General features: G+C 39.4%; 1 protein-coding gene across 8 annotated transcripts in view; it reads right to left on the bottom strand.

Moving 5' to 3' along the window:
* Positions 1-12,433, bottom strand: part of DPY19L3 (dpy-19 like C-mannosyltransferase 3) — a 73,067-nt gene that overhangs the window by 43,910 nt on the left and 16,724 nt on the right. For all 8 annotated transcript variants that reach the window (XR_014140884.1, XM_081806669.1, XM_081806666.1 and 5 more), the window contains one exon: positions 1,020-1,110. Coding sequence is in view for 5 of the 8 variants with exons in the window: in XM_081806669.1 (XP_081662795.1) it covers positions 1,020-1,110 (91 nt within the window). In the remaining 3 variants the exon portion in view is untranslated. The remainder of the gene's footprint in view (positions 1-1,019; positions 1,111-12,433) is intronic.

Below are 12,433 nucleotides of genomic sequence, written 5' to 3'. Positions count from 1 at the left end.
TACGGATTCTGGGGTTACAAATAGGTTTTAGTAAGTGAATTTGCAAATATGGACTCCATGAATAAAGAGGATCAACTATATAGGGAAAGAAAATCAACACCTATCCTGCCTTTGTTGTATAAACTGTACCTCAGGGTCATCAAATAGTTGATGAGAAAAAGGTTTCTTAAATAACAGAGTTCCAGCTAACAAATACAAGAGGAACGCAGAATGTCACTTTTGCAACTATAGATACAGGCAACAGGCATCAATGGCTGCTAAAACAAGTAAGTGAAAGGCAGATGGGTAATAATCTTATTATGGGGGAACCTGGCTATCTACACAGGAACCAACTGATTGATACTTAAGAGCGCAAAAAGAAAGATAACCAACTTTTCATGTCTCCTACTGTGATAGAATTAGAAGTGCAAAACATCACCCACGAAGGATTCTTGCCAAAAACGCATCTGAATCCAAGCAAAGCCCAGCAAATGTCTCTGTTGTGCGTGATCGTGTTGAGCATAGCAAGCACACAGCAAGTAGGAGAGATCCTTTCTGGGGCTTCAATTAGTGGAGTCAAGGTAAAGGTTATGGGCTCTAAACCACTCACAAACAGCGAAAACGTGGGGAAATGGCAATTGCAAAATAAAGGACCGAATGGGGACACTGGGGACAAGAAGGACAACTGTAATTTTTGTCTGTCTGACCAAAATGCCTCCTGTTTTTAGACAATACTCCTTTCACTTGCAAAGACCTTTTCCAAAACGATCATGAGAAAAAAACTGCAGCAAAACCAAGAAACTGCAAACAGATGAGTTTTGGGATGGAGTAGAGCTGAAGAGAGGAGAGTTACATTAGGTATTACAGAACTTCTTCCAAAGCAAAACACTGGTTACTTGAGCAGGGAAAAACTGCACAAGTTTAAAAAAAAAGTGCACAAGTTCTAGAAAGCATTTAAAATGCTTGAGTGCATAAGTAGGTTTGGCTGAAATATTGAAAAGGATGAAGTAGATCCCCATAAAGCTGTTAGTTGTAATTACCTTGCATGAGGGTCGGAGCCTGCAGCATTTGCTTGTAGTAGGAGTAATACAGCCCACATTCTGTTCTGAATGAGATTTCTCGCTCCACTTCCTGAAACAAAGTTAGGTCTACTGGGTTTACGTGACCTAGTTTTTTGTTTTTGTTTTGTTTGTTTGTTTTAATATCTATTGTCACTGCAGAAACAGGATCCAAAACTACAACTTAAAAGGAAAAAAAAAAACTCTCGAAATATAGTCTTAAGAAATCTTAGCAAACCAAAACAGTAGGAGGCAGGTAATTGTTGAAACTGGGTGGGAATTACAGGAGTATATTACATGATTCTCTCTACTTCTGCGGATGTTTAAAACTTTCCATAACAAACGATTTTACAAAATGGAGACAACTAGTTCCATTTATGTTGATGTTTCACAGTTAACGTTTTTATTTCACACAGATTAAAACTAAAAAAAAAAAAGCCACAAAACATACCACCAATCTTATGTAATATTAGTGAGAATCAAAATAGGGACAGTATAAAAAAAATCTCCCAAATGAAAAGAACTATAATTGCATTAGACACCTACCTAAAAGCTAACAGTATTGGGGCGCCTGGGTGGCTCAGTCGGTTGGGCATCTGCCTTCGGCTCGGGTCATGATCCCAGAGTCCTGGGATCGAGCCCCGCATCGGGCTCCCTGCTCTGCGGGAAGCCTGCTTCTCCCTCTCCCATTCCCCCTGCTTGTGTTCCCTCTCTCACTGTCTCTCTCTGTCAAATAAATAAATAAAAAATAAAAAAAAATAAAAAAAACTAACAGTATTATATAAAATTAATAACTTTCTGTTTATTCTAAGAATATACGGTATTCTGAGTGAAACGGGGCAGATCTTTTTACATGTGAGTTTTAGTGTGCCAAGTGTCACCCTGGTGGAAAGATGCTCACATAGGCAAATGGATACAACAGTTAACTGCTTTTAAGTAAGTATTCAATTTTAGAAGAACAGAAAATTGAAAGTGACAGCTATTAGTCAATTCGGTTGTAAGATGCTTTTATGAAATTTAAAATTTAAATCATTAACAAAATCTGGAGGCAGTTGGTGGTGAGGATGGGGAGGACATTCTGGAATAATCATATTAATATTCTTAAATACTGTATTTCAAATATATACACATATATCTATATCTCTCTCTATATATATATAACAGTATAAATGAATGAAATGATAATTTGTCATTACAGACTCTTTTACACCAGTGTTTAAGAAGTCAGGCTGTAGAAGTGTATTTCCATCTCTGTTTTTACTACCATAGCTGATCCCTATTCTACAAACCCAACCTTACTGGTGGAAGCTGCTAAACATAAAACATGGTACATTCTAGGAGATCAGCTTCTTTTAACACACCTTTGTTTTTTCTCCCCTACCTCCAACTATTTTTCAAACTGTAATAAACATTTCGTGGAAAGAACCACTCATGCCACTTACCTTGAGGCCTGAAATTATTTCATGTATCTCTTCTATCCTTTAAATATTTCTCCTATCCTTTCAAAAAGTATTACAAATTGATTCATGAATAAAGCACTCCAAGAAGTACTCAGTTATCTGAATATAAATATCCAATTATTGACCTTGAGAAACAAACTTGTGTTTATCATTGTTTATCACTGTTCACTCTTTTTTAAAAAACTGGGAGGGAGGGGCAGAGTAGCAAACCTTATATAATGAGCTTCCTTCTATAGAAAACAGGTTTATCTCGGGGAAATCAAACATGGAAAAAAGGCCCAGTCAGGTTCTGAAATTTACTTTCATTAGCACACTTGCTTTATAAAAAGGACAATATACAACGATGGAACTCTTTGAGCTTTTGCATTTGCTACTGATTTGTGTTGTATCTTTCACAGCAGTAAAGGCAATTCTTAGCAGTCACGTTAATCCATTCATCTTTAATTTTTGAGAAAAACCGCTCTATTGCTTTTCTTAACATAAAACTAGACTGGTATCACTTTTTTCCATAATGTTCACACTCCTACTTGGTCAAGTAGCCACAGAGGCTGTGAAATGATGTTAACTGAGCAAATGTTAGCTTTTGTTCATGCACATAAGGGGAAAAAAACCCCATTAAGTCTAATTACATTCCTTTTCTTCTCTCCAGCTGCCTTAAAGTGTTCAAAGTACGGCTGTCTTCAATGGAATATTCTAATGTCAAACCTATATCCCCAAATCAAACTGGAGAGCCAGATCAATCATTCACATGAAGGGGGCTAAGAATAAAAGAAGACTGGCCTCGCAAAGATGGGGAAAAAAGGAAAACAACAACAACAACAAAACACTGCTCAGGGTACAAAGGCAGAAAGCTTTAGTGCTCCACCCCTCTCTTTACTATACCCAGAATGTATAAAGAACAGAGGGGGTCCTAATTAGTAAAAAAGCATTCAAACATGATTAATTGGTAATCTTGGCACCAGCTGTATGGAACCAAATGCTAGACTTTATTAGACAGACACTTGCAAGTTTTACATCTGCTTCATGCTAAGAGAACATCTGCTTTACTCATTCAAACACTTTTCCAGTTTTACAGCAATTTATACTTTGCCTGCTGGATTGTGCTTATGAAAACGTACACCAATAGAAGCTACCCTCTGATGAATGCAAAATGAACAAATACTTCATATTTTAATTCGCATCGGTTCCACAGGGAAAGCAATGTCGGGAGAATGAAAGCATCTTTTCTGAAGACAATGACAGAAAGAAACAGAAAGACGAAATAATTGTATTTTTAAGGAATTGTACAGCTAACACCATTTAAGTAGTAGTTTATATAGTAATTTAACAAAAGTACTAAAAGGAAAAAGCATTAAAAAATGCTCATAATTAGTAATTTGCATCCCCTAGAAACACACAAAATGTAACCACCCCTTTTAGACAAATGACACCAAATCTGCCAAAGGAAACCTCTCATTAGTTTTTTAAAATCTCACATAAGTAACTTTTGTTTACAGAAACTACACCCAAAATAACGAGGCCGCTGGTAGTGGGGAAGCCATGGAAAGACTAACTTCATACATGTCATCTGTTTCAGAATTGGGTAACCATTCATCTCACGAAGAAACAGTAGCTCACGCTAAGACAGCTGTTCTTGAAGTTTTGCACTGGGAATCATGCCCTTAGCAAATATATTTACGGCACATACATGGTTTATGGTCTGGTTAGATTCCTGTCCATCTGCTGGAACAGAATGATTCTTGCCCTAGAGCTGATGAATGCCTTGATGTGTGATAGCTGCCAAGCAGCGTGTGGGGGCAGGTTAGACGGCTGTTGCGGAGACCGGCACCCGCTGGGCTCGCACAGAAGCCGCCACCAGTCCTTGGTACCACCTGAAGTCGCCACTTCGTGGATTTGCCCTATTTAGTCTAAAGAGTCCTTGCTTAGCAGGAGCATTCATTCGGTGGGACGATATGCAAATTCTGTAGTATCAAGCCAATATGACAATAACGGGAAAATACTAGCCTAAGGAAAGATTGTACAAAATTGAGTGACAGGAGTGCTTTTTTAGCCAAATGAGAATGATCTTTTCTTATCACTCAACATTTATTTGCTTGGGAAACAAAGGTGTAAAACTTCAGTCCTTGATCCCAAGGGGTTTATGTTTCAATGAGAAAGAACAATGCATTTTTTAAAAAGGAAAATGACGATTCAAGGAAGGGTATCGATTAGAGGGAAGGGCCTTTTGCCTGAACTATTAACCCAGCCCCCACTGGATTCTGTGCTTCTCATTGGTCTCTTTTTTCCTCTATCTTCCTCATTCATTCATTCATTCATTCACTCAACGAACAGCTACTGACCAACAAGTGACAAACATTCACCTGCTGGGAGATTCAGCAGGGAACAAAAGGGACACAAATCTCTGTCTTCATAGAATTTATAATCTGGAACAGAGAGATGGATTTACTTGTTTAGTAAACAAGTACAATATAAGAAGTAAAGCAGAGAAGGGGGTGGGCGAGGGAGGGGTGGTGCTGTGGTCTTGCAGGTGGGTGGGGAAGGCTGCACCCATGAAGGGACAACTGAACAGAGATGAGGTGAGGCGGTGAGCCATGTGCAGAAGAGCCTGCCAGTCAGACAGGACAGCCCACATACACCTCGAAGAACAATGAGGAAGGCAGTGTGGTCTGAGTTGGAGGGAGCAAAGGAGGTCAGGGGCGGTAGTGTAGAGTGGTCTGAGAAGTTAATGTGGGGTCAGACACCCAGTCCTGGCAGGTGACAAGGACTCTAGGCTTGTACTCTGAGCTAGGTGTGTGTGTAAGGAGCGGGGGGGGGGAGGGGTGGTGGTGGTGGTGGTGATCAGGAGCGTGGTTTCAGACATGCTGAGCTGGACGGTGAAAGATTCTGAGCAGGAAGGGAGTTGTTATAATAACCCAGGTGGGGATAAAGGTTTTGAGAGGTGATCACATTCTAGATATTGTCAAAGGAAACCTTATAGTACTTCCTGAGGCTATAAGGTGGGACTTGAGAGGCAGGACTGTGTGAGAGCAGAACTCTAAGCCACTGAAGGATGAAGCTGCAATTTACAGAGATGGAGATACCAAGAGAAACACCCGAGGGCAGGGACGGTCAGGTGGTTGATGTTGCACCTCTTAAGTGTGAAATGCCCACTGGACATCCAAACTCAGGTGGCCAAGTAGGTGGCAGTATATACAAGTCTGGAGTTCAGGGGAGAGGTCTGAGCAGGGGACAGACATTTGGGAGCCATCAGCACAGAGATGGTATTTAAAGCTATAGGTAAGATTGTTCTTAGGAATGAGAGTGGACAGAAAAAACAGAGCCAAGTCCTGGGTTCTCTGCCAACAAGAAGTCAGAAGGCTGAGGAGGAGCTAGTAAAGGAGCCAAAGGATCAGCTGGAAAGGGAGGAGTAGATCCAGAAGACCACGTGTCCCAGAGTCAAGGAGAACTGCTAAGAGCCCAAGGAAAACAAGGACTGAGAAATGACCACTAAATTGAGCAACTTGGAGGGTATCAGTGACTTTAACCAGAACTTTTTAAGAGCGGTGCCATGGCTGAAGCCTGACTGGAGTGGGCTCGAGAGAGAGAGAGCGAGCGGGAAGAGAGGAGCAGAGACTACGGGCCCACAAACTTTTGGGGGGAGTCTGGGTGTGAAGGTGAGCAGAACAATGGGACAGTAGCTGAAAGAGAAAGTGGCGCTCAAACAGCCTCCCCCACCCCCAGGACGGGAGAAGGCAAGAGACTCAATGGCTGGAGTGAGATAATTCAGGAGGAGGCAGGGGAGGGGGTCTCACACACTCGGGGGGACAAGTTGGTGTACATGAGCAACATACGGGCAGATGTGGGGTGAAAGCATGTGGAAGGTCTCTTCAGCTTGCTTCTCCTTTCTCAGTTGACAGGGTTGGGAATATGCTACCTCCAAATATGGCATGCTGGCATAACTGAATGTTTGAAGTTGAAGGAATTCAAGAAATGGTAGGTGCAGGAAGGGCTCTCTGACCTCTCCCTTCTCCCCCCGAGGCAGGTCATAAGACTCTCTTGTGAAAGCTGTACTCCCTAACCCGGGAGGAAAGAACATCCTTATCTCCAGAGATGCAGGGACAGGACAGGAGTCTGAACAGCAGGCCGTCCTAAGTTCAACCCGGTTTACTACCCCTAGCTCATACCTTTTGGTCCTATTTTATTTTTCCATGGCTTTCTACTCTTGGTCAAATCTAGTATAAAAACGCTCAGGTTTAACAATTTCTTCAGGTCTTCATTTCCTTACGAAGGTTCTAGGGTCACGCAGAACTTGTATTAAATAAATTTGGATGCTTTTCTCTTGTTAGTCTGTCTTTTAAGTCAGCTCAGTGAACAGGACCCCAGCCAGAGGACCTAGCAGGGCAATGGGTTCCCCTCTACAGTGAAACGGGAGGCAATGCAACAGCTGACAGCCAAGACTGGGGAAGGTCTGGGGGGAGAAAGGAGGGAAGACAAGGTGAATTGTCCCAGGAGAGCTGGGGGGGGGGGGGTGGGGGTAAATGGACAAAGGAAGTGGAATAGGCCTGCCAGGGAGCACTTTTAAAAAAGGCATGTTTGAGGTTTTCCTTCCCTGTTAATTTCAATTTGACAAATTTCAAAAATATTTTGGTATCTGTATATTTAATTTTGGATTAAGTCCCTACTATTTTCTGAGTTTTCCTACCGCTTGTAATAATTACTCAGATTATTCTCTTGTGGTTTCCAGGTATATAATGACACGATCTGCAAACGTTACCTCCTCCTTCCCAATTGTTAAATTTTTACTTCTCATGTTATGTTGCTGGTCCCTCCAAAGCAATGTTAAATAGTACTAACAGACAGCTTTGGCTTGGTATATGCTGCCTTTTTTATTTTTTTTTAAGATTTTTATTTATTTATTTGACAGAGAGAGCCACAGCGGAGAGGAACACAAGCAGGGGGAGTGGGAGAGGGAGAAGCAGGCTTCCCGCAGAGCAGGGAGCCCGATGTGGGGCTCGATCCCAGGACCCTGGGATCATGACCTGAGCCAAAGGCAGACGCTTAACGACTAAGCCACCCAGACGCCCCTTGGGATATGCTTCTAATGCCATGTCTCTAGCCACATGTGCCGACTTAATTAAAATGAAAAATTTAGTTTCTCAGTTCCTGAACACATTTGGCTAATGGCTAGAGTATTAATACAGCACAAAGAACTTTTCATTATCATAGAAAGTTCTACTAGATAGCACTGTTCTAGTGTTTCTCTAATGGGTAAGGTCTCAGCATTTGGTCTGAAATGTATGCATGCTGTATTAAAAAAAAAAAATGCATTGATTTTTTTAAGTTTTACTGAAACAGAATTCGCACGCCATACAATCCACCCATTTAAAGTATATAATTCAATGGCTTTTACTATATTCACAAAGTTATGCATGCATCACTAGCATGAATTCTAGACTATTTCATAACCCCTACAAAGAAACACCACACTCCTGAGTTGTCACCCTGCAAATCCCTCATGCTTTCTAGCCCTGGGCAATCACTAATCTATCTCTTTAGATTGGCTATCCTGGACATTTCATTTTAATGAAATGATACAATATGTGCTTTGTGCCTGATTTCTTTCATTTAGCATGTTTTCAAGGTTCCTCTAATGTGGTAGCCTGTATCATGAATTCACTGCAAAACTGCCAAATAATATTCCATTATATGGATATGCCACATTTTACTTATCCATTCATCCATTAGTGGACATTAGGGTTGTTTCCTCTTTTTGGCTATTATGAAAAATGCTGCTATGAATATTCATGTACAAGTTTTTGTGTGGGTGTGTTTTCATTTTTCTTGGGTATTTCCTTAGGAGTAGAATGCTAAGATGATACGATAACTCTGTTTCACTGTCTGAGGGCCTGCCAGACCCTTTACGAAAGCGTTTGCGCCATTTTACATTCCCACCAGCAGTGCAGAAGGGTTCCAATTTCTCCATGCCCTTGTCAACACTTGTTATTATATGTCTTCTTATTATAGCCCTGCTAGTGGATATGAAGGTCTGATTAGAATTTCCCTGACAGGCTAATGATGTTGAGAATCTTTTCAAGTGCTTTTTGCCCATTTGTAGATCATCTCTGGAAAAATGTCTACTCAAGTCCTGTGTTCATTAAAAAAATTAAGCTGTATTTTTATTATTGAGTTATTATGGTTCTTTGTAGATTCCAGACTCAAATCCCTTACCAGGCATATGATTTGTAAGTATTTTCTCCTATTCTAAGTGGTGTCTTTTTGTTTTCTTGACTGTATCCTCTGGAGCACAAAATTTTCTAATTTTGAAGAAGTCCAACGTAACTATTTTTCCTTTAATCACTAGTGCTTTTGGTGTTGTATCTAGGATGGCTTAGCCTAACCCAAAGCCATGATAATTTATTCATGTTGTCTTCTAGAAGTTTCATAGTTACTTTTAAGTCTCTGATCCACTTTGAGTTAATCTGTGTGTATGTATGAGGACGGGGCTTAATTTCCTTGTTTGCTCACAAATATCCAATTGTCCCCAGATAATTTGTTGCAGACTATTTTTTCTTAATTGTCTTGTATCTTTGTTGAAAATCAACTGACCATAAATGTAAGGGTTTATTTCTGGACTCTCAATTCTATTTCATCTCTCCTTATGCCAGTACTCACTGTCTTGATTACTGTATCCTTATGGTAAGTTTTGAAATCAGGGAGTGTGAGTCCTCCAACTTTGTTCTTCTTTTTCGAAACTGCTTTGGCTATTCTGGGTCCTTTCAGTTTCCATATAAATTTTAGGGTCAGCTTGTCAATTTCTGCAAAAACATCCACCTGGGATTTTGAGAGGGATCACGTTGAATCTGTATGCCAACTTGCCATCTTAACAGTACTGTCTTCCAATTCATGAACATGATTTATGTTTTATATTTCTTTTGCTCAATTTATTCCTCTAAGTACCTTATTCTTTTGTTGCTATTGTAAATGAAACTTTTTTTTAAAAATTTTATTTATTTAAGATGAAACTATTTTCTTAATTTCATTTTTGGTTTGCTCATTGCTACTGTATACAAATACAATTAGTTTTTGTATATCGATCTTGTATCCAGCAACCTTGATATATCCATTTATTAGTTCTAATAGTTCTTTTTGGTGAATTCTATATGGAAGATCATGTTATTATAAACAGAGACAGTTTTACTTCTTCCTTTCCAATTTGGAGACCTTCTGTTTCATTTTATTGCCTAGTTTCCCTGACTAGGACCTCTGGTATAATGTTGAATAGAAGTGGCTGAAACAGACATCTTTGTCTTGTTCCTAATCTGAGGGGGAAAGCTTTCAATTTATCACCATTAAATATGATGTTTGCTGTGCAATTTTTGGCAGATGCCCTTTAGGAGGCTGAAGCTCTCTTCTATTTCTAGTCTGTTGAGTGTTTTTTATTGTGGAGAGTTGCTGAATTCTGACAAATACTTTTTGTGTCTTTTGAGATAATCACATGGTTTTTGTCTTTTATTCCAGTGATGTAATGGGCTCATCTGGTCTATTCTTAATTTTAAGTTACATACGTCACATGGAAATGATAGGTTTTTTTTCAAATAACCTTTTTTTTTGCATCTTTTGAAGTACTGACGTAACAAACAAGTATATTACTAGATTTCCCAACAATTTCCTTTAGTTTCCTGGCATAAAAATGACTCTTTCATGGTGCATTATACTTCTGATATGCAACTAGATTCTCTTTTTTAGTATTAATTAGAAGTGTTGCTTCAATATACATAAGTGGGATTAGTCTCTGAACTTTTTTTTTTTATATTACCTAAATTATATACAGTTAATTCTCATTATTCACAGATTTCTGGTTTGCAAATCTGCCTACTAGCTAAAATCTATAACAACAAAATTGACAAAATTAATACTTGCTGTGCTTTTGCAGCCATGTGCAGAGCAGTGAAAATGTAAGTTGCCTGATGTGCACGGTTCCCAGCTGTGCTCAGCCCCTTGTTCCAGCTCTCACACAGAAACGATCAGAAGGTGAATACGGTAAGGGGCAGTGGGTGCAACACAGTGACTGAAGCCCCAGCTCTGAGCCCCCGTGGATGAGGTCTGAATACAATTCTGGTACCTGTTAGTGGGGCAGTCTTAGGCAAGGCACCTGACCATCCTGAACCTCATTTTCTCTTTTGTAAAATAAAGAAAACAGAAACTACCAGGAGGGGTTTTTAGAATTTAAGACCTATGTGTGATACACACACACACACACACACACACACACACTTCCACAGGAACAATGGTTCAATATTCTCTAATTCAGTGTTCTCAGTGACTTTTAGAACATAGCGTTGGGAATTAAGGAAAATTGATTGTACTTATATTCTGATCCTCAGCTCTGGTGTGTTATATCTGATTTATAAAAATAATTTGGAATTTTTCTCCTGGGTGTTCTAGAATGGCTGAAATAGTACTAGAATATTTTGTTTCTTTAAGCGTTTGGTAAAATTCCTCCATAAAATCAACAGGGTCTGCTATTTAGGGGGGTGTGGGATGGGTAGCTCTTCACGTTTTCTCTATCACATCTGCAGAAATAATTACATTTTCTGGGGCCAGTTTTGGTAATTTATATTCCAGAAAATCATGTTTCATCCGTTCATTTAATTTGCAGTGAATCAAACAAAATAGACTTGGGTGGCTATTTCTTATTTCATGGTCTCTACAGTTATTTCTCTGCTACATTTCATGATCTCTGTAATTATTTCTCTGTTATTTCTTATTTTGGATATTTATACTTCCTACACCTCATCCTTATCCTTATTTTTCACTCCCCAAATAACCATTCATTTATTAATTATTTTCCTACTTTCTAGTTGATCAATTTCTCCTTTTACCTTTAGCCTTCCTTCCGTTGCTAGATTTTTACTTTCCAACTACTTAAGTGGATAATCCGTTTGTTTATTCATTCTTATTTCATTATATAATACTTAAAGCTAAAAATTCTTCTGAATACTGCTCTAACTGTATTCCCTAGCCCTGAAATATGATTTCCACCCTTTTCTAGATTTCATTTATAATTTCTATAAATTCAGTTTTAATTTCCTGTGACCAAAAAGTTAGGAAATATTTTTAGATTTTTAGGAAGTGACCTTTTTCTTTTTAGTTATCTCCAGTTTTTATTTAAATGAATGAATAAATTAAAAGAGTATAATGTGAGTCTGTAACCATTATCCCCAAAGTCAAGAACAAACCAAGACTTGAGATATCACCTTACACCAATTAGAATGACAAAAATTGACAAGGCAAGAAACAACAAATGGGAGGTGCCTGGGTGGCTCAGTCATTAAGCGTCTGCCTTCGGCTCAGGTCACAATCCCGGGGGGTCCTGGGATCGAGCCCCACGTCAGGCTCTCTGCTCAGCGGGAAGCCTGCTTTTCCCTCTCCCACTCCCCCTGCTTGTGTTCCCTCTCTCGCTGTCTCTGTCAAATAAATAAATAAAATCTTAAAAAAAAAAAAAAAAGTTGGAGAGGTTGTGGAGAAAGGGGAATCCTCTTACACTATTGGTGGGAATGAAGTTGGTACAGCCACTTTGGAAAACAGTATGGAGGTGCCTCAAAAAATTAAAAATAGAGCTATCCTATGACCCAGCAATTGCACTACTGGGTATTTACCCCAAAGACACAGATGTAGTGAAAAGAAGGGCCATATGCACCCCAATGTTCATAGCAGCAATGTCTATAATAGCCAAACTGTGGAAAGAGCCGAGATGTCCTTCAACAGATGAATGGATAAAGAAGATGTGGTCCATATATACAATGGAATATTACTCAGCCATCAGAAAGGATGAATACCCAACTTTTACATCAACATGGATGGGACTGGAGGAGATTATGCTAAGTGAAATAAGTCAAGCAGAGAAAGTCAATTATCATATGGTTTCACTTATTTGTGGAACATAAGGAATAGCAT

The sequence above is a fragment of the Leptonychotes weddellii genome, chromosome 16 (assembly GCF_054177405.1).
Source record: "Leptonychotes weddellii isolate Sample4059 chromosome 16, ASM5417740v2, whole genome shotgun sequence".
In the NCBI taxonomy this organism is placed as follows: domain Eukaryota; kingdom Metazoa; phylum Chordata; class Mammalia; order Carnivora; family Phocidae; genus Leptonychotes; species Leptonychotes weddellii.
The sequence above is the reverse complement of the archived record's forward strand: the minus strand, read 5'-3'. Positions and strand labels throughout refer to the sequence as shown.